Genomic DNA, 24,140 nt, shown 5'->3' on the forward strand with positions numbered 1-24,140 from the left:
CTGTAGTTTTCTCAAAGGAAAACAATTGAAAAGGCAGACCAGGAAAACCATGCATTTTCAATGTGTTATTTCTTATCCTGGAGTAAACTTCCATGTCATACATTAAATAGAGATTCCTACATTCCACACGCAGTTATATCCACCTTTTGAGGTCACTCCATTCTGAATAAATAATGCAGTTACCCTACTATTAGCAATATTGTAAAATCATGTTTGACACAGTTTTCAATGAGAAAACAACATCTACTGGATTCTATTTCAGCACATTGCATAAAAAATAATTAGCAAGCCCACTAAGAGAAATTATGATTTTGCCTGTTAATCTCTTAAAATGCATGACACGGGGATGTGATGGTTAGCAATGCCACCTCCTAAGCTTGATTTGGACGTACTGTTCTTAAGTGGACTCCACTTTATGTGTAGAGTCTCTACATTCTCCCCGTGTATATGTGAGCTTTTACTAGGTATGGCATTTTCCCTCCAGATCTCAAAAATATGCTGTAGGTAAACTGGAGATACTCCAAGTTGCTTCTAGGAGTATGCTATATATGGAAGTATTTGTGTGCATCCTGTGATGGGATCATGATGCCCACTCTGGGGTTAGATCCTCTGAAAGCAACCATTGTATGCCAGGGTAGTCTACAGCTCCTCATAACCCTGCATTAGATAAAGTGGGTGATTAGAGAATGAATGAAGGAAGGAATGTGCCTCTGAAAACCATATACACTTAAGAAACGTACTTATCTTTATTGCTTACTTACTCTGTAGTGTTCCACCTTTCTCGTGCAGTCCCATGAGAACAGTTAGACCACTTGAGAGAGTTCATTTCACTTATTTTGCAAGTATGCCAATTGTCAGCCTTTGTTGTCAGTGCCTGAGCACCTTATAGATTCTATTCAGCTGACAAAAGGCTCCGCAAATGAAGACTGAAATATTGTCTTAAAGTATCATGATAAAGCCAATTATTAAAAGAAAAGAGTTGGTTTAAGTAATTATATATAATCTTTGCATCTATAGCTTACTCCACAATGTATTAGCATTTTTATTCATACTAGAGGAATGCTTGAAATACTTACCCCAAAATCACATTCTGTCAAGAACAGAATTGACAAGTGATACTTACATTTCACGTTTGTATTCTAGCCATCGTCTGATTGCAAAGCCAATCAAGATAACACAGACTAAAAGTAGGACTGTCACAATAGTTGGCCAGGCTGTTCCATCTTGACCTGTTATCGCATCTGCAGCTGTACAACACAGTAAATCCAAAGTCAGAAAGATCCAAAGCAGCTAGATACTGCAACAAGGAGCATCTCAGATTTCATTAATCATATGTTAATGTCTAATGCAAGTTAATGAAGACTGAAATAGTGGTAACACTTCTGTATATTGTCAGTTTCATGACCTGTAATGCCAACTCAGGAGCAATGTCACAGAGTTCTGTGAACTTATCTTTGAAGAAAATGGCCCCTACCCCCACCCCATACACATTAACCAGCAAACTTCCAGGTCAGCCATCACAGTGAAGCATGAAGCTTTCTTTCCCCATAGGAGTGACAGCCTGCTGGATGGGTAACGTACCATCTGCACAATAAGACTGACACACAGGCAGTCATATCAGGAATACTGTTTGCTTTTCATTGCTGGCATAAGTAATGTTGTGGATGGTTTACTTGTGCATTTACTGCTGTGTCTGACTCAGAGAAGAGGGGAGTATTATATTTTTTTAAAATGCTTCCCTTTTCCCTGATCAGCGAACCTGTACATATATGGAACATAGGTATGGGAGTTTGCCCCAACACTGGAGGAGGTGAATGGGGTATGTTTTATAACCAATTGTGCATTTCTTCTTTAGGGATGTGATGTGCTAAGAATTTTAAAGCTATAGTGATGATTATGTTCCTGCTGACATTGAGAGACTCTGTGCTAAAGAATAAACCCCCTGTTGGGCCCATTTGTACCCCTAAGAAGTGAAAGTTGGGAACCAAGAGCGTATAGTCATTCACTGTGGAGGCATTTTTAGTTATGGTCCTAACTCTCTTCCCTTGTTGTAGTTATGATTACACTTGTACTTGCTCTCAGGGTTCATATGCGTGTTTCCACATGCAGGCTAATCGACATTATATTGCAAACCAATTTAAAGCAAGTCCAGTCATCCATTGAGAATGAACAGCTTCCTCTCCCCCCAAAGTGAGTGAGCTAAAAATTGATGCCCCCACATGCTCCTGAGTCATTGGATGCAAAGGTATGGGCTGTTTCCCACTTTGTGAACAGAAATTTTGAACATTTTAACTGAACTGAATTAAGTGTTGTACAAATAAACAAAATACAAGCTAAAACTGTAGATACAGTAATTTCATTTCATTTTGATAGTAATGTTATTAGGTGACAAGTAATAATTATTTAAACAATGGTCTACAAAACATGCACACGTAATATGCAGTGGTCCTCAGCATTTGTCAGTAGCTGTGACGGAGATTGAATAATGTCTCCATATTGAAAATAAAAGACCTACAACTGTGAGTCTCAGATCCTGAAAATAATGAATGACGTGTATGGAATTTTAGTTTAGATTTTATTTTCTTGCCTCTAGATGTTCACTTTTTATAGGAATTAATGAAAAATAATACAAAGGGTATTTGACAGTCAGCTGGAAAGCTTAACCTTTGCTCTGCAGGATGATTTTGTCACACAGCATTGTGTCTGCAGAATTTGATACCTCTCAACTGCCCAGGTGTTCGCAAAATGTCCAGATTTTTGCTTCTTATTTTTGGCCTGCTCCTCATAAAATATATGGTTTTCTGGCAAATCATTGTGGACTGAAGTCATTAACTAATGACAGAGATTTAAGTTTCAGTCTTCATATCCTTCGGACAATGTATGCCGATGCAATGCCGGTGTCGATTTAAAACTGTATAGCTCATTAGATGAGGAAGTGAAAGTACAACTGCAGAATGTCAAAACTTTTTCAGATGATATAAGAATTTCATTTGGTCTTGATAAATGTGCAAAAGCAACCTTTAAAGCAGGAAAACATCAGTTTGTCAAAAAATGTATATAACAGAACTTGAGCAAGAGGGAGTGTATACATATTTGGGAATTGATGAAGGATCAACAATAAAACATGAACAAATGTGAATAAAGCTTAGTAAGGACTACTTTAGAAGACTTCAATTAATCCTGAAAACAGCATTGACATCTAGGAAGAAAATCCAAGCTATAAACCAATTTGCTCTTCCTTTCCTAACCTACAGTTTTGGGGTGATTGACTGACCCCAAAAAGTGTTAGCTAGATTAGATAGGAAAACAAAAAGGATGCTTCATGCTCACCAAATGATTTATAAAAATCAGTGCATACCAAGATTATATATTCCTTGTTCTGAAGAAATTGATTACATGTATAGATCTGCAATTGTGGGGCTCAACACATATCTGCTGACCTCATAAGACCCAAACATAGTGAAAGTTTTAAAACACAAGGAGAATAAATCTAAAATAACTTCTCTGCTTAATCTAGCAGAAGCATATTCGAGTCATGCAGGAATGGAAATCAAACCTGAAATAGATAAAAATCAGGCAGCAACTGAATGTACCAAAAAATAAAACAAAGAATATAATAAGGTGAAGGACCAGATGAGAAGGCAAGAAATGTGGAAAATGCATAAATATAGTTGCAAGTATAGAAAACTTCTGGAAGAACCTCATGGCTATCAGGAACACATGCAGGAATGATTAAGGAGAGGCAAATTGAAACCAAAAGATGAAAGGTTAATATTGGCAGCACAAGACAGTGGACTACATACACATTGGTTTGCAAAGTCCATTGAACATGTGGGAGAAACAGACAAATGTAGGTTTTTGTAAAACCAAATTGGAAACAGTCGCACACCTTGTTGCTGCTTGTGACATACTAATGGTGGAAGGACTGTATACTGAAAGGTATAATAATGTGGCAAGATTGTTGCACCAGGGATTATGCAAACATTATGGTATTGAAGTAGCTGCAAAACACTGGAAACATGAGCCACTAAGCATCATAGAAAATGATGAAGTTTACACGACATGGAATCATCCATTACCAACAGTTCAAAAGATAGATGCTAGAAAACCCAATATAGTGGTCCATAAAAAGAAGACAAAAGTAACATTGATCAATGAAATCGCCACACCCAGTGACTACAGTGTATTGTGTACAGAGACACAAAGTCATAAAATATCAGGATTTTCAGGCAGAAATGAGAGCAATGTGGAAGAAAGATACCCAGACAGCTTCAATAGTAGTAGGAGCAATGGGTCTTACAAAAAAGTAATCTATAATAGTATTTAGATATGTTACCAATACATGTAACTCAATACGAATTGCAGGAGTCATTACTGGCACATTGGGGGTGCTGATAACAGCACTTCTGGCTGCCATCAAAGACTGAAACAATATTAATTTCAGGAACTTTAATCATATTTTAACTTAGGAATGGGGTCCATTGCCATCATGGTATTAGAAACCCAAAAGATTTGGATAAATTAAAAAAGGGTGTAAAACATATTATTCTAGCAGCTAGGTTTTTAAGAGCAATATTTAAAACTTGTTCCTGATTTAGTCCTTTGCTCCCTATTAATTTTGGCATTGTCCACATTTCTTGCACTAAAAGGTTCAGAAATATGTACACGGCATAACTGAAAAAGTCATTAATTGAGACAAAAATGCCTATTTTACATGTCATTGTGAATTTGTAGAGAATGTTCTCATGAACAGCCCTAGTAACTCCATTTTATCTTAGTGAAATGGGCAGAAGAACAGTCAGTAGTGATATGACAGTACCTGTTTTCTTCCATAGGATATTATGGATACCATCAGTGGACCACAGTCCTGAATGATGTCTCTTTCTGTCTTGCAAGGCCCAGGTTTATTGCACATGGTCTTTTCTAATGAGATATGGCAAGTACCTGCAATGCTTCTGTAGCTCCCAGGTGAAATACTGAGGGTGCATTTCTCTACTTGTGGCAGCAGTGTTTGCATTCATTCTTTGTTAATAAGGCCATGTACAATAGAAGGCATAGAAAGCATTCATAGGGTACTACACAGCAATGCCATGATTCTGCTTTACCAATGGACATAATGTTTCTTGTTATAGGTGCAACCCTCTTGATCCTGGCATGGGGCTTTGAGGAAACCACCAAGTATCTAATAATTATGATACTACATGAAACAAAGGAACAACAAATCAAAAAATTGATTTACACACACACACACACACACACACACACACACACACACACACACACACACACACACACACACACACACACACACACACACACACACACACACACACACACACACACATCTAGTTCTCTCTATCTACATTTTTGCTTGGGGGCAAGCCCCCCTCACCTCTTGATAATTATATATACTAACTCTAAGACTGCACAATCCCCCAGGAAAGGGAATATTACACTACCCAGGGTTGTCAATCTCACATATCTGTTGATTATCTGTTTCAGTCAAGCAAATGGTGTCAACCACATAGATATCAATGTACTTGGTTGTTTGACCAGCTACCCTAAATCCTACCATATGTGTGTGTGTGTGTGTATATATATATATATATATATATATATATATATATCTATATAGGTTTACCTTTATATCGTCGATCACACTTTGTTGAACGGCCACTTAATCGACGCAGTTTACGAGAACTGAAACTGCAAAAAATGTTAAACATCGAAAAACATTTGACATTTGACATTTCCGGCCGCGCCACACCTCCACACCATTGCTATCATGGCTCAAAAAGGGGCGAGGTTTTGTCATTCGCATATTTGGAATTCGACGTTGGAGACGTTTGCATTCAGCATTCGCAGAAGTCGTGTCGCCCATATTGAGATTGATGATATAAAGGTAAACCAGATATATATATATATATATATATATAGAGAGAGAGATAAAGATAGATATAGATAGATAAAAATACATATAACCATATATATATATCTATATATATATATATATATATATATATATATATATATATATATATATGTGTGTGTGTACATACTATGCAATTTTCGATTTCTTGTTGTATGCTATGTTCTTGAGATGAGTAAACCCTAAAGAAAGTGACTTGAAGCTTCATTTGCTAGTAATGTTATTGTGTTTAAGTCACCTCTATAGCTTGCATTTTGTATCTTACAGAATATATTAGCCAGCATGGAGATATTGATGGAAATAAGACCCCAAATTGAACCTTGAATCATGTAAAGACATTCATGAAAGACATCAAGGGAAATGATGGTAGATTCAATTTATCTGCCTTTTCCCCTTGACCAAAGACCTTACTGTAGGTTATAGCAGGAATTGGTAGATGAACAATGGATCAGAACAAATTTTTGTATTGTACAAACTTGGTGAAAGGAAACTAGATAATTTCCAATAAGAACAAATTTCTGAGGAGAGATGGCTAAGTGTTGACTGCAAAATTCAATAACTGAATGCAAATAGAAATGGGAAAAAGTAACCATTTAAAATGTCTGACCTGCTGAACTGAGTCCCTAAATGCGGAGACTGAATGGCTGAAAGATCGGACTTGTATGCCATTTCTTGGAATATTCCATTTTCTCAGAGGTATGGTGATCTCAGACTTGGTATATATAAAGTTTGGGAAGTGGAGGTGGGGGCTTGCCCCCCACATGGGGGGGGGGGCAAGAGGATTGCCTCCCTGCAAAAATAAGTTTTAAGGAGAAAAGAGATCTTTGAGATTCACTCTTTTCCTGTGTTTTCAGTCTTTTTTTGTCAGCTTTTCAGCACTCAGCATTTCAAGTGCCAACATTTCAAAAGGGAGCAATGGGAAAATGCTAAACAATAGATACATTGAATAAAACAGAGAAGGCTGTGTACAAACAAGTCCATTGGGGCAGTAATCAGTTCTTATATTTTTCTATGTCCTTTTTCTGCCCCTTGTCTGCTGACCATTTATCCCCCACAACAAAGGTGCCAATTCATTCCTTGTAAAGCAATACGACCATTGCTCACCATCCCTCATAAGCACAAGCTTCAAATATAAACCCTTGTCACCAATGTTTGACAGTACATATACCGCAGAATGATGCAATGGCTCAAGGAAATATATGTTTTCTTGCTAGCAGTAGAAAATAGGAACATTTCTTTCTTGAGAGTATGTACAGAAGGAATGCTTGTTCCGCTGAGCTATGGTAAGCTAGTCAGCTGCATTTCCAGGCTAACAGGTGTCACATTAAACTGCTACCCACCTGATGATAGTCAGATGTTTCACCCTGCCTATGTAAGTGGCTGTTTGTCTTATTTACTTCAGATTTGTAGCTGAATACTGTGTGTTTGCCATATCTCAAACAAAATGGTAATACAAAGAATGACACAAGGAGAGAAAAAACAAATGAATAAATGCATGTCTTATGGATAAGATTGTATTATTTATTTATTATTATTATTATTTATTTGCATTTGTTTACCAGGAAGGTCCACTGGTCCAAGTTGAGCCCATTTTCAGTGGACGTCTGGGGAGTAAAGCTCCACCAGAACAGTTATGAAAATCCAATATGGTAGTAAACATAACAGATAAGATGCTGATTAGATGCCGATGTTAAATGTGAATCACACAGAAAGTCATAACTGCCTCAAACCAACATGCAGATATGTAAATATACAAATTAAGTAAATATCAAGTAAATATTATATCTAGTTTAGTTACTAAATACAGTGATTCAGTCAGTCCCAGATTTGTCTTGTGTGAATAACTAAAAGGAACTGAAATATGGAGCATATTTAATAAGTGATTGTCTCATACTGATAAGTATTTTGACAAAGCCGTGCTGATTACTTCATTCTCTGGTGGAGGACTGAGTAGTACAATGATTCTGAAATCACAAGTCTCTGGTGGGATTAACAATAGTCATGATTTTAAAGAGCTAACTGAAATTCTGTCTGAGCATTTGGCATATTTATTTAATTATTGTCTATAAAAATGAATAGCGCCATATATAATAAGTGAACACGTAATATGGATGAAATGGAAAGAAAGAATGTCATTTGGATCAAAACATAAAAGTGAAATCACATTACTACTTAGTGTCAGTATTACAAACTCAGTCAATGAATATAAAGATGTTGATATAACTGAAGGCAATATCCTGAATTTTAGTGCTCATTACAATGTCTGTAGGAGGTCTAACAAAATAAAGGATATAAAAAGTAAAGTATATTAGATTTGGGTGTCTTGAAGAAATTCTGTCACTTTCACTTACCTGGGCTTGGACATCTGACATAAATAAAGACAATAGAGTTAAATTTGTGCAGTAGCAGAAGTAGAAATGAATTTAAATGGTTTTAGCCTAAATATTATGAATATGTCAAACTAAGCAGATAAGACATAAGAAGAAAACTGAAAATGATTAACATATTACAAAAGACCCAATGGAAAAAAGTGCAAAAGGAAGACAGGTGGCAAATGTTGCCTGAGCTCTAGAAAAGCTGAGACAAGCACCATACAGTGGGAGACCTGAATGATATGTGAAAGAAACTTTGTAACTAGTTCCTTAAACAGAAACTTTTTTTCTGGATTGCATTGCAAGATAAATCACGTCCACCTATTTTACAGGAAAGCTTAGTAATTCTTTCTTGAAACATAGTGATCTCTGATTTTACTAGATTATTATGAATAAGCTGACCATTAATTACTAGAAACTGCTGCACAACATCTGGATAAGTGGTGTTGTATTTACTGCTGCTTTGTCTACAATACTGTAGAGCTGAAAACGTTTCAGTGCAAAATAACAGGTTCACAAAAACATTGAAGGCTGTGGTGGCCGAGGCGCTAAGACAGTTTGAATTTTTCATTAAATTTTTCAGCGTGGAATCCGTGTTGTTTTTGTGACTTTTTAGTCTTTTTTAAGACTATTTTGCTGTTTCTTGTTGTTGCTTCAAAATAACAGGTTCACCCTGCAGTCACTTTACAAAGATTATCAGTATCGTACACTAAATCATCCTGGCTGGATTTCAAACACTTGTACTTTTAAATGAGAGCGCCAGTACATCATATCATTGTCCAGTGCCATATTATACTATATATTCTATATATATAATGGGTGTGTGTGTGTGTGTGTGTGTGTGTGTGTGTGCGCGCACGCGTCTGTTACTTTTTTTTGTGCTTAAGCTTATTGTCTTACTTCTTGTGTTTTTCTCAGTAATGAGGGAGGGTATACTGTCCATAAACATACACAATCAGGGATTTATTTGAGAGGAGTGCTATATTCTGAAAGCTGACATCCAGTTCCAAATAATCATTGTTGTAATTTTTTTCTTTTTCATATTTTTCCCAAACCCTCACATTCTTTATTTATCTTGATAGACTACACTTCATCTGTACTGTCCCGACTTATTTTTCTTTCAGATCTTGTCCTAGTTTCTTATTGCTTGAAACAATATTAAAAGAAATCAAGTCTAAATCATCCTGGCAGGTGGTGGTCATTATTATGTGGAAAATGTACATTATAGTAATATTGTGCTAATTTTATGTTTCTTTTTCTATGTATATATTTTCCTTCAGTTTCTTGTATTTAATTTTCATTTTTTTCCTCCAGTTTTAAGTATGAACAGGGTGTACTAGTTATAATATTACTAAGAAGTTAAGAAGTGAAATAATTTATAGATAAATTAAACAAAGAGTTCAATGAGGTTCTATTACACGTACTCACAGGCTCTCAGTATACCTGCTTGATGCCACATGCTCTAAATGGCCTCAACTTGTACTAGCCTGATATGATATGACTACCTAGCTTTCCAACTGACAACACTGAACTGCATAGCCCTACTACAGTACTAACTGTAATCCAAAAACTCCTACCCATTCCCTAACCCTAACATGAATCCTCACCCTTGACCCTAACTACAACACTCTCCTTGCATTCCCTAACCCTAACATGAACCCTCACTCCCTGACCCTGACTACAACATTCCCCTCACATTCCCTAACCCTAACATGAATCCTCACACCTGACCCTAATTACAACACTCTCCTCCCATTCCTAAACCCTAACATGAATCCTCACTTCCTGACCTTAACTACAACACTCCCCTCCCATTCCCCAACCCTAACATGAACCCTCACCCCAGACCCTAACTACAAAACTCTACTCCCATTCCCTTACCCTAACATGAACCCTCACTCCCTGACCTTAACTACAACACTCTCCTCCCATTTCTTGACCCTAACATGAATCCTCACTCCCTGACCCTAACTACAACACTCTCCTCCCATTCACTAACCCTAACATGAATCCTCACCCCTGACCCTAACTACAACACTCCCTTCCCATTCCGTTACCCTAACATGAATCCTCATTCCCTGACCCAAACTACAACACTCTCCTCCCATTCCCTAACTGTAACATGAACCTCACTCCCTGACCCTAACTACAGCACTATCCTCCCATTCCCTAACCCTAACATGAATCCTCACTCCCTGACCCTAACTACAACAGTCTCCTCCCAGTCCATAACCCTAACATGAATCCTCACTCCCTGACCCTAACTACAACACTTCCTGCCCATTTCCTAATCCTAACATGAATTCTCACTCCGTGACCTTAATTACAACATAGGTTCATAGGTAGGTACTAGGCTATTTGACCGAAGGCATTTATAAGCCTAGCCGGACCACTCCCCTCCCATTCTTTAACCCTAACAAAGAATCTTCACTCCCTGACCCTAAATACAACACTTCCCTTCCATTCTGTAAGCCTACCATGAATCCTCACTCCCTGACCCTACCTGCAACACTGCCCTCTCATTCTGTAAGCCTAAATTTCACTATTGCTCCCTAAACCTAAAGCTATGCTCCCCCTCCATAACCTTAAAGTTCCTGTTCACCTAAAACTCTGCTATGCCTCCTTAACCCTAAAGACCCCACTCATTTCTTAAACCTAAACTTCAGCTCCCCTCTCTCTTAATCGAAAGTCCTGATCACTTGCTAAAGTTAAACTCCATTCCTGCTCCCTAATCCAAAACTCCCCTTCCCCTCCCTAAGCCTAAAGTTCCATATCATTGCCTGACCCTAAATTCCACTGCTACTCCCTAAACCTAACCCTCCACCTCCATCCAGTTGCTGCTTGAAATGTTAAGGCACACTCCACCCTTTCACACTCCCTCTCCATAGCTGCCTCACAAACCTTGCTCAAGTTTGACTACATGTTCAGGTGAAGTATGGCAGTCCCAGTCTATCCATATGGCTGCTGCATTTTGCCCAAATGTGGTCAAGTCTGAGTGTAAGTGATTGCCAGTTACAAGTCCCTTGAATCTCAGGCTGTGAGACAATTGTCTTCAAATGCCTAGGACTTTGTTGCTTGTAACAGACCTGTTCTATGAATACAGTTTTCTTAGGGATGGGCATAGATTTAGATCAATATTCTATTTAACTCCTTTTTGTGATATTTAACTGCCTTTTTTTTTTTTTTTTTTTTTTTTTTGCAAACCTGATATACATTTATTTTGTTTTTAAATGTCAATTTAAGCTTAACTTTGTTGTTAACATTTTTAGAACTATTGCTCAGGAAAGGTCTCCAGAACAGACAAGTAACATCTTATTCACAATTGTCAAACTTGACTACGTCAAGGCATTTTGCATAGTTTAATACTCCATGGGTTGGCTAAAACATAGTATGATTAATGAAACTTGCCATTTAATTATACTGATTGTGAATAAATTACATTATATAAAACAATGAAATGTACATATTTGTCCTTACCCTGTATATTATGTTTAATACTTGTAGAAGAATCATCCCTAGTGATCAAAAATGTGTCCTTTGATATAGCTGACAACAGGTAAGTGACTGATGATAACTCATATCCTAGAAATAAAAAAAAAATCAAAGTTTAAGCAGATATTGGATTGATGGTAGCAAATTTGCATTACTGAAGCACTTTGAAAATGTATCTCACTGTCAAATAACATCGGCCCAGGAAGTGAAAGAAGCCTTAGTTATAGAAAACCTAGTGCTGTATGCATGATATAGTCTTTCAGTCTTCTCTGATTCTTCTTAATCCAATTATAGACTGGTATAGAAATAATAAACACAAACCCCCAGTGAAATAAGATCATGTAGATAATTATTTCTAGGTGCAGAAGTTCTATGAAACATAATTTTCCAAGTACTATCAAAAAATATTCATTTGCAGATATGCTAGGGGATTCTTTAAGATCACCAGTGCAGGCCTTATAGCTCACAGCAAAAAGGTACTGTGTTCGTGATGTGGTGAATTCCAATTCAGAAAAATATTAACCACCATAAGGAAAGATCTTACTTTGTTCTGATTTGCATGTCTTTGAATCACATTAACTACCATGATTAGCACTTTGTCCTTTATTTAGTGTTGGCAGCCACATTGTGAAAGCAGAGGAATTTTGTAGTCACTCATTAATGCCATACATTAGAGTTGTACATGTCATATCATGCTAAGTACTCCCTGGTATCTAGTGTATCCTCCCATCCATGTAATGTTAAAGTGCCATTAAGATACAAGAAATTAAACTTCTCCCTGGTGTCTAGTTGACAGCCCCAACCAAACCATGTTGCAGGAGTTGCTTTTTTTTCTAAGAGTGTGTACAGGTATGTCAGCCTCCAAACTCACTCCCCAACACACAGACACATTAACACTACACACACACACACACACACACACACACACACACACACACACACACACACACACACACACACACATATGACACAGCCCTCTGCTCACCCAATGGCATTCACGTACTCATCCATTCATCTATTTATACACAAACGCATACACACAGACAAACTTAATCTAACCCCATACCACCCCACTACCTCAGAGGCAAAGACATACACTAACACATACACTCACACATGTGGTGCCTCACTTACTGTCATGCATGCATCTCCTAACCCCAACTTATCACTAAACTCTTTAGTACTTGCCTCTGTCATGATGGATGAACAAGGCCTTTTGACTGTGCTCACTACTGTGAACTGCAAGACACATCCATACTAATCTACAAAGCTGAGCAATTCCATAGAACGACTGACATGTAGATGAAGTCATGGAGGCAGCTTCGGTGGGGAGAGTATATGGCTAATTAGCATATGCCTCTCCACTAGACTGCCTCATTAGCATGTCATTTGAATGCAGGGACAGCATGAAGTAGTGTTGCACATTTTTGTGCAAAAGCACCATGTTCATAGGTTCATAGGCCTGTACTAGGCTAATGGCCCTGGAACCTTTACAAGCCTGGCCCATAGGATTACCCTGGCATCATGCCACCTGACCTTCATTCCTATTGCCTCTGTTGATTAGAGCCACTGGAGTGATCCCCAGGTGAATTTTCTATTTCCCATCCACTCATCAAGATTTCTCTTGAAGAGGGCCAGTGAGGTGCTCTGCTTCACATGTATGGGAAGTCAATTCCATAGCATGGGCAGTCTCTGGGTTATGAATATGTCACTCCAGCATGTTCTGTTGATCGTGGCAATGAGGTTGAGGTCTCTGGAGCTTGTGGTGCAGAGGGATTGGGTTTCTTTAGATGTAGCATTTCTAACAGGACTGGGTCAGACTTGGCTTTGTAAGTCAAGCAGAGATCACTTCTACGTAGACAATATCCTCAGTATGGAGAAAATCGATATATGTGCAGTAACAAACACCTGGTTTAAGGCTCCAGAGAGCACCCTAGCACTACCAGGCTACAACACATACCATACATTTCGGCCACAGAACTCAGACCAAAATACAAAAGGCGGGAGCGTATCCATATTCTTCAAGGATACCCACACCTCCAGGTTAATGGCATAGCACGATGCTTCAGAGATCATCCACGTGCAACTAACAATGGGCAAAACTACAATTCAAATTGTAGCTTGCTACAGATCGCCCACCATGTCCCAGGACCCCCATTCCACATTTCTGGAAACACTGGGAAACATAAAGGTCCTACAGACACAATAATATTGAGTGATTTCAATTACCCAAACATTAACTGGGAGAACAACTTAAGTACTAACTCCCTTGCCCAACATTTTCTAGAATTTATAAACTCAAATGCCATGGCTCAACTGGTCAACACTCCCACCAGAGGTGACAACATATTGGACCTAGTCATCACCAACCAACCCCACCCCCGGACAAGGAAACCACCATGAAAAACTTTTCAAAAGCAAACTTCACATTACTTAAGACCGAGGTGGAAAGTTTCAAAGCCCCCATGCTAAAAGATAATGCTATCTAAGCTGCAAAATCCTTTACTAATGCATTCTACAGGCACCTACAAGAATGCATGGATCATGCTATCACATGCAAAACCAAGACTCACTCCACCAAGAAAAGGAAACCAGTCTGTTGGACTCCTGCCATAAACAAGCTATACAATAGAAGGAGGAAACGAGTACAGAAAAGAGTAATATCCAAGAAGGGAAAACATCCCTGATCAGTATTAGCAAGAAACTACAATCCCTCATAAAATCATCCAAGGCGAGCTTCCAAAGAAAAATTGCCAAGGACTCCAAAGATAACCACAAGGCATTCTTTAGCTATGTCAAGAGTCTAAGTGGCAATGCTCAGATCTGCTCAGAGTTAGTGTAGAATGACACAAAATACACTAAACCGACTGATATAGCCAACATCCTGGCAGACAATTTCAGCGCAAACTTCACCCCCTCTCACCCCCAAAAGGGCCCATAATCATACCAAAAGAATGTAGAGCCCCTGAAATTACAGACACTCAAGTTAAAACAGCCCTCTCCCAATCAAAAACACAGCATCAACCAGACCGTACAGTGTCTCAGGCTGCATCCTACACAAGCTCAAAGACGAACTAACCCCTCACCTAAACAAACTGTTCAAACTCAGCCTCTTCACTGGCTACGTACCCATAGAGTGGCACACAGCAACGGTTATTCTGCTCCACAAAGGTGGAGCCACAACAGACCCCAGGAACTATTGCCCTATAAGCCTGACTAGCTTGGTCTGCAAGGCTATGGAGTGCATCATCATGGAACTCATTAACAGAGACATTGGGAACCTCCAAACACTGGACCCTACCCAGTTCGGCTTTGTTAAAGGCAGATCATGCCTACTAATCTTGGTGGACTTCGTTGAGACAGTTACCAAGGCTATAGACGAGGGAAAGGTGGTACACATAGCCTACCTAGACCTTGCAAAGGCCTTCAACACCATTCCCCATTCTGGTATTATAGATAAGATCACCAGCCTGAACATAAACCCCTAAGTCACAAGATGGGTTGCCAACTGGCTCATGGACAGAACCCACATGGTGAGAGTTACAGGAGCTAGTTACAAGTGGCATTCACCAGGGCTCAGTCCTAGGACCCCTCCTGTTCAGCATATACTTCTCAGAGGTACAGGCAAGCAGAGGAGGACTATGGCTGACCAAGTTCGCAGATGACTGCAAACTAGGGGCTATAATTGACTCTCTGGCTGACACAGACATCCTCCAAAAGGGTCTCACTGAGACGGATACCTGGTGTCAAAATCATGGCCTCAAGCTAAATGCCAAAAAGTGCATAGTTATCCCCTTTGGAAAAAACAAAGTACCCGCAAAATACCCCATAGGTGGTAGTCCCCTAAATATGGAAGATGTAATAAGGGATCTAGGGACCCAAGTAGATAGTAATCTCTCCTTTGATAATCACATTGCCAAAGTGGTTAGAAAATCCTTCTATGTGGCCCACCTAATCACAAAAGCGTTCGCATCCAGATCAAAAGAAATCATGGTGCCCCTCTACTCATCACTCATCAGACCCATCATAGAGTACAACGCCCCATTTGGGATGTACCTTACAAGACACCTGCAACAGCTGGAAAGACCACAGACATACCTCAACAAGAGGATCACTGGCCTCAAACAGATGCCCTATGTATCTTGAGTGAAGAAACTCCAGCTGTACTCGGTTGCATACCGCCTGCTCAGAGGTGATCTCGGCCTGACATACAAGGTCATGTCCAACCCAGAATTGATGGACATGCTCCACCTAAAGAAAACCTTATCCCCTCGAGCCACACACTCTAGGAATCTAAACCTCACCACAACAATAAATAGGGTGTACTGGAGGGATAGATTCCTGTCCCAGAGACTTCCCATTCTTTGGAACAGGATTCCAATCTATATTAGGCAGAGCTCCTTGCTAACACTCTTCAAGAAAAACCTTGACGAGTGGATAGTGAACAGAAAGTTTACCCCAGGGATCACTTCAGTGGCTCTGCTGGACAGAGGCACAGGGAATTATCTAAGGGGGCGGTGAAAGCCAACACATTCTGGCTAGGCCTATAAATGCCTTCAGACATATAGCCTAGTACCTACCTATGAACCTATGAACCTATATGAGACAGAGAATAGTTGGAGTTTTTTGAGTCTGTCCATAGAGGACAAGTGTTTAAGGCCTAGGATCCTCTTTGTGATGTACTTTTGCAGCCTCTCCAGTTGTTGCAGGTGTCTAGTGAGCTACATGCCAAATGGGGAATTGTACTCAATGAATGGCCCAGTGAGGGAAGAGTAGAGGGACACAATGACCTCTTTCTTCCTGGATGCAAAACCCTTAGTAATGTGATGTGCCACAAAGAAGGACTTTCTGTCCACAGTGGCAATGTGGTGGTCAAAAGAGAGGTTTCTGTCAACCTGTGTTCCTAGATCTCTTAATGCCTTATGTGTTCAGTGGACTACCATCAATGTGGTAATTCAAGGGATCCGGGCTTTTCCTAATGGGGATGACAACACATTTTTTTGGCATTGAGCTTAAGGCCATGGTTCTGGCACCAGTGGTTGGTCTCACTGAGGCCTTTCTGTAGGATATCAACATCACTTGCGGAGTTAATAATAACTCCCAACTTGCAATCATCTGCAAACTTTGTCAGCCAGAGTCCCTTCATGTTGGCCTGGACTTCAGAGAAGTAGGTACCAAACAGGATAGGACCCAGGATAGAACCCTGTGGGACTCCACTCATGACTCATTGACAGTCTGACTTGGAGTCAGCTACTTTCACACTGTGGGTTCTATCTGTGAGCCAGTTTGCAACCCACATAGTGATATAGGGGTTGATGCCTAGCTTAGTGAGTTTTTCTATGATTCCTGGGTGGGGAATGGTATCAAAAGCCTTGGCCAGGTCAAGGTAAGCTGTATGAACCACCTTGCCTTCATCCATAGCTCTGGGGACTGACTCAAAGAAGTCTACCAAGTTGAGCAGGCATGATCTACCCTTCACAAAACCAAAATGTGCAGGATCTAGAGTATGGAGATTCCCTATATCCTTGTTTATTAGGTCCAGTATGATATTTTCCATAGCTTTGCATATCAGACTCATCAGGCTAATGGGGCAATAGTCCCCAGGGTCTGTAGTTGCTCCTCCCTTGTGGAGAGGGATGACTGTATCAGTGTGCCATTCGGTAGGGACAGTGCCTGAGGAGAAGCTGTGATTGAACAGGGCACACAGGTGAGGTGCCAGTTCACTCTGTTGTTCATGTAGAACACAGCTGGGGATATTGTCAGGTCCCATAGAAGCTGCATTCTTGGCCTTTGACAGTGCTGTTTTAACCTGTGCAGCAGTTATACTGGGTGCCTGGCAATCTACTGGTATTGTGATTGGTCCTGTGGGGTGGGAGAGAGGGGTAAACTTGGCACTGAATCTGGTGGCCAGTATATTGGCAATATCTGTTGGCTCAGTATAGGAGATACCATTGTGCAGTAGCTCAGAGCAAATCTGGGTATTACCGTGGAGATTCTTTACATAACTATAGAAGGCCTTGTGGTTGTCTTTACTATCTGCTGCAATTCTATTTTCATAGTTAGGTCTTCTTTGATTACAGAAAGTTTACTGTAAGGACTATACCTTGTGTACACCTTATCGTAACCTTTATGAATCCATTCTACTGTGTAAAGAATAATTCCACTTTTTTGAGCTGTTGCCATACTTAAAATGCTCTATGTCAAAAAAGTAATCTATTCTGTTTTTTAAAAATGCCACAGCAAATGAGTCCTTAACACTAGATGAAAAATCATTCTGTTCTAGAACAGTATAGTCAACAAATCTGCTCATTGTCCATGAACTATATGATGGCCCTCTTAATGGGTGGAGTTTAGGCTCTCTAAAGTCTAGTGTAGTATTATCCATGGCTAAGGCTAAACACCTAAACACATATTCATCTTTAAATCTCTGAAAATAAAAATTAAGTCTCTTCTAATGCTCTACAAGGCTGAGAATGAAGCCCTTTTCTTGTTTGGGTTACATACTCCAAATATGTAAAGTACAGGATTGTTTTTTTTTTATGTTTTCACCCCTGTGCCAGCCAAAAATCAAGCCTTCTCCAATGGATCTTCAGCCCTTTTGTCTCACTACATCAGGTACCTCCAGTGGGGAGGAGCCAGCCAGCCAGCCAGAGGGTCAGCCATCAAGACATCCATAAGAATGTTTTTTGTCTCTGCTTGCACCCCATCAACCACATGCTGAGTGCAGAGGTAGGGCACCCTTGTCTTATTAATAAAGTTAGTCTGGCTTACCCTCAAGTCCAGGGCTCTATTGTTTCCATACTTGGCTCTTCCCATTATGGAACTTTATGAACAGACACCCAGTTAGCAGCATCTATCATGCCAAATCCAGACTATGTAGTTATTTCTCTATGGTGAGTGATGAGAGTACACTTTGGAGAGTAGAAACTTCCTATTGCTTTCCTTGATATATGCTTGCTGCAACATGTATGCCCATGAGGGCTGCTGTCACCAGCTTGGAAGTGACAAGCCTGCATCCCATTAGTTATTGCCATTAGTGTTATGGAAACCTCTACTTGCATAAGAGCAATTGACCACTTGGAACCCAACTCTCTCTCTCTCTCTTTCTCTCTCCAAATATAGGTGAGTTGACATGCGCCATTCAAATCCCAGCATCCTCTGCCTGGCTCTTCCAGCATCCTATCCATTATTCAGCCCAGGTGATCTGGGATCACAGCCGGGGCTTTATCCTGTTGTACCAGAGAGATGAGCAAAGTCCAGGAAACTTAGTCTCTTTCATATCTGAGCCCTTTCTTTTTTATCAAGAGTTTCTTAAAACAAATTATCTATGGCCACAACTTCAGATAAAATTAAAATACTTTTGGGCCTCATCCCTCCGTGACCATTATGCCCCCATTCCACACTGGCTCACTCATTCTCCCAAACTCTAGCATCCTAGCTTACTCAGAGGGAGTTCAGAACTGGGGTTTGGTGCCTTCATCCAAAGGGGTTAGAAATACATTTTTTTAAATGATCGTAAAACTCTCCCTAGTGGTAAGAAATTATTGTATAATGCCTGCTGGGATGGGCTTTTGTGATGACAAACAAATAGCTGAGCCCCCGATAGTCTGAGTGCACTTCTTGACAGGTTTGTAACCCCTATGTCACTGGTGCAAGAGTAACAGAACTGGGCCTTTTGACATGTTTGTGCCTCTTCTCCAAGGACTTTGCCAACTTCTTAAACCACAGAAGACGGGTAAGTTAGGTAAGCTACTTACTCAAATTTATCAAAAACTAGTTGCTTAGATCTGGGTACAATAAGACTAAAAACATCTATGCTGCAAGAGTAACAGTATTGTTCATGCTTTTGGAGTGGAATACAAGCTTCTTATTGACTACCATATCTCAGTATCTCTTCCCATCCAATTGCACATTTCTTCATGATTCTGAAGTCAGAGCTATCTCACTCTGTTACATCTAAATATTGAAGCTTGCTTGGGGTTAAAAGTATAGGCTTTCATTGTAATAACAATAAGTTATTGACACTGTTGTGGCTGTACAATGCCATGAAAACATTGTCTCCAAAATGGATTTTTTATCACTACTCAGAAATGCAATTTCTCAAACATAAAGCTGAAAAGAGGGATTTTTCACTATACTTGCAGTGTAGAAACCTCATGAAACATTACATAAAGTAGAACGATGCAGGTGATAAAATATTACCTTCAACTTGCAGTAGAATGGGGTCTTGAACAAACTATAGAGTTGAAAAGATCATTCAGAAATACAAAAATATGGCTTGTGTAAAATTAGTAAATTAGTAGGGAACCCTTTACTACCAAACACACACACACACACACACACACACACACACACACACACACACACACACACACACACACACACACACACACACACACACACACACACACACACACACACACACACACACACACACACACAAAGCTCCCCTTAATTTGGTCCAATAGTGTTAATGTCAACAGCTTTCCTGTCTGCTAATTTGGTCAAATGGGAAGCTGTTGACAGTGGTTTGAGATTGACATAATATCGGATTTGGGGGATCTGCCTGGGCTGCACACTCCTTCCTCCTTTGAATGAGATCTTAAACTGAGGTCCCATCTGTCTGAGTTGTCGGTACCTCAAGTGGATGTAAAAGATCCAATGGGGTACTTTATTATACAAAATCACAACAGAACAAATATAAATAAATCTCACAAGCTGAAAGATATCAGTAAAAATATGAATAACAAAAGAATTATATATAGAAAACTAAACTAATACATACAGACCAGAAAATAAAATCATTATTCTGTCTGAAAAATTAACCCCTCACTCTATTTGCCACAACCAATATCTTATTGACTGAACAATATCATTCAAACTCCAAATCTTGTTACATAATTTTTTTTTTTGTTCTGGCTTGCAAAATATTATAAAAATAGTCAAACAAAATCCTTCTACAGCATCTATGGATGTATTAGTATAATAACCATAAAATCTATAAACTATCGTCTCCATATTAATACTTTTTCAATCCGCCATCCGTTCATAAGTAAATCATTTTTTCCATAATTTGCTTACCTTGGGACATTCCAAAAATACATGTTCTATTGTCTGAACAACATTAAATTTTGAACACAATCATTGATGTGGTGCTTTGTTCAATACTGACCCTTTAACTTGCAGTTATATAATATTAATCACCACAAACATCATAGCCCTCATACCAACACGTAAATGTCTTCGTACCACTAGGAATAACAGTTTTCAAGTCAGGATGTCAATCCTGCCATGGCTCAACGCAAAAGAAGATTTGCATAACTGCCTTTTGTCACAGTTGTCTGATCTTTTCTATTAGATGAAGATCCAGCTTCCATATTAAAATCCTCCTTTTTCTGTGTGCATTTCTGATTCATCCTTTTCATTTTTTTGATTTAGCAAATATTCTCAGACTTCTGTGTATTCAATTTGTAAAAATTGGTCAACTAATTTGGAATCATGATATCCAAGGAATGATATACCATAAATAAATAAATTAGATAAATAAACTATTGCTCCTGGATTCAATAATGCCTATGCTAAGTACACACTAAGTGTACACCATCCTGAGTGAACAGACAACGCTAGCATAACTCACTTTCTTCCTCCTAATTTTAGTTTTCCTACTGATTTTCTTGCAGCTTTAAATATTGGCAGGGATTCATAAAGCTTACCACAAAGTGTAGACTACATGTACACTTAGTGTAACCTTTCTGAGCAAAAAGAAAGCACAAAAAATGGGGTAGCAATATTATTGAATACATATTGTGTGTACAGTGTACAATTAGTGTACACTTAGTGTAGGCTTTATTGAATATGGCCAGGATTTTTCATATTAAAACATCTTTTTTCCTTTTCATTATCAATAATTTACCTCTTAATTGGGTTTAGCTTAGAACACCCCCCCACACAAAAAAACTGAAATAATGTACTTTCTAATTACATTGGAAAAGAGAGGACAGAACCTAAATAATTTAATTTACCTGATGTAATAGTATTAAATAAATACACCTTTTTAGAGAAAACGGTTTTAAATAAATGCCAAATTATACCTATGTGGTTTATTTTTCCAATATACATATCCAGTGTTTCTTCATGTGTTCATAAGTTTCAAATTCAATACCCAAGATTTTAAATACTGTTCTAGAAAATGGTACATTTACATGTTACAACACTTCCTTAAAACTTATTTTTTATTAATTGTTAAACCTAAATAAGACAGCCATATTTCTAGAGCAGAAAGAATATTTGGTAACCAAGAAATATTTTCAACAAGAATGATTACATCATCTGCATAAGCCATAATAAAAAAATAAAACATTCTTAAAATGATATCCGCCTTTCTGTAACCCAAAAGTAACATTACACTCAACAGCATTCATCACTAAAGCAAATAAAAGGCTGCTAAGATGGCACCCTTGTCATACCCCTTTAAAAATCTGTAAATCGTTTGAAAGCCACCCATTTATCAAAACCTTGTGTGACACTTGTCATAAGCAAGCTAAGATCAGCTTTCCCAAAGCTGGTTGTCCTCAAGCGAGTCAGTTGAAGGGGTGAAGCATGGTTATTAGTTTAAATATCTCCACTACAGATAGGCTGGCTACCTTATTTCAGTGGCTGGCTCACGTAGAACAGTGCAGCTACCTTTAAAATATTTGTTGTTGTTCCTGTTAGTGTTTGGATCAAGCTATCTGCTAGTGATCAGAGTGGTAAGAAAAAAATACGAACAGTAGATATTTCTTGAATATATTGTTTTATAGCTGCAGTTAAGTATATTCAGATGGGTCTGCTTAGTTGGGCTCCCTAAAAATGTTTTCATAATTCAAGGTTCAGTCCTTAGTGCTTGCTACTTTTTTTTTTTTTTGAACTAGGTCAACTTAAATGACTATATTGTTAGGCAGCTACTCAGTAAGGTTCATTTAGTTAGTTGGGCTCCCTAAAAATGTTTTCCTGGTTCAAGGTTCAGTCCTTAGTGCTTGCTACTTTTTTTTTTTGAACTAGGTCAACTTAAATGGCTATATTGTTAGGCAGCTACTCAGTAAGGTTCAGTTAGTGATAATGGGTGGATTGAATAGCTCCAGTGGTGGGTAAGATTGTTTGTATTTGCCCCCCCCCCCATTATGGGTTGGAATGGATGGTCACCTGTAATTATCCATCAGTTTTAGGGTTAGAGGGGAATTGCTGATGCAGGTCTATTTGGAGTGGCATTTAGGACCAGTACCTGGGTTGCCTTGCTTCTTTTAGATAGGGTTGTACATCAAGCCTTTCCAATTTATTCTCTGCTGGTTTCTTTGCATACTAGTGATATTGTTGGATAACATGCACTCGGACCATACCTAGCAACCATTCAGACCTCATGTTTTAGTCTGTTCTACATAAAATTTGTGCTTTTCCAGCTAAACACTGAGGACTCAAGTCACTAATTAATGATATACATTCGAATTTCAGACCACACCTTTCAGAAAAGACATGTTAACATAAATCCTGGTATTTAGCAACATTCCAAGAGTAAGACAACAATATTTAAAATCTATCCCTATTTTTTGGATCTTTGTCCCTCCCATTAGTTAGGGTTTGTCCATATTTTTATGTTAAGATCCTTGTTCTCAGATGTTAGTGATATGGCTGCGATGCAATCAATTTGCATTCTTTGGCATTTCCAAATGCCTTACCTTGCCTTTCCCTGTGCTCTAAGATATTTTGTGTGGGAAGGAGCAGCAGTGAATCATCCACAATAGACATTTGTGGTACTACTACGACTATCAGCCACCAGGCTAATCAGGCATGATGTCTTGCCTCAGTCTCCCTTGTTTTTTTTTTTTTTTTTTTTTGTCACTATGGACTTAAGGAAGAACAGCTGAAATTAAAATGAAAAAAAATATAAGATTATACTTGATAATAAATAATAATGAGTGAAATATATTTATTGAACCATAATGGATGTTAATAAGTCACAATGAGGTTAATGTTTTATTTCAGCTCTGCTTATTCTCAGCATTGATTTTGCTCTCACTTCAAAAGTTGCTTTCATCTTGTTATGTTGGCCTGGTTATTTGGGGGCTCTGTTATTAATCATAGATTCTGCTCTCTGGTTAGCCTATCATTTAAAAAAAAAATGAGAGATGACAAGGAACTTAAGAAGACCAAGTACACAGTATTAATTGGGTGGTGATATACCCCAGATTTTACTAACGATGATTAGTAAAGCCCATATATGGTGGGATAATTTAACTTATGTAAAGTTTCTCTGGGTGGTTTGTTAATTATGAATTTTAATTAGATTAGACCCCACCCCATCTAAACAATAT

General features: G+C 38.7%; 1 protein-coding gene across 6 annotated transcripts in view; it reads right to left on the reverse strand.

Annotated features, from left to right (window-relative positions):
* Positions 1 to 24,140, reverse strand: part of CD96 (CD96 molecule) — a 629,135-nt gene that overhangs the window by 19,920 nt on the left and 585,075 nt on the right. For all 6 annotated transcript variants that reach the window (XM_044072718.1, XM_044072716.1, XM_044072717.1 and 3 more), the window contains 2 exons: positions 11,779 to 11,883; positions 1,124 to 1,247 (listed from right to left, as the gene is read on the reverse strand). In XM_044072718.1, the coding sequence (XP_043928653.1) occupies positions 1,124 to 1,247; positions 11,779 to 11,883 (229 nt within the window). The remainder of the gene's footprint in view (positions 1 to 1,123; positions 1,248 to 11,778; positions 11,884 to 24,140) is intronic.

Source organism: Protopterus annectens, chromosome 5.part0 (genome assembly GCF_019279795.1).
Source record: "Protopterus annectens isolate FY-2018-M chromosome 5.part0, PAN1.0, whole genome shotgun sequence".
NCBI classification, from domain to species: Eukaryota; Metazoa; Chordata; order Ceratodontiformes; family Protopteridae; genus Protopterus; species Protopterus annectens.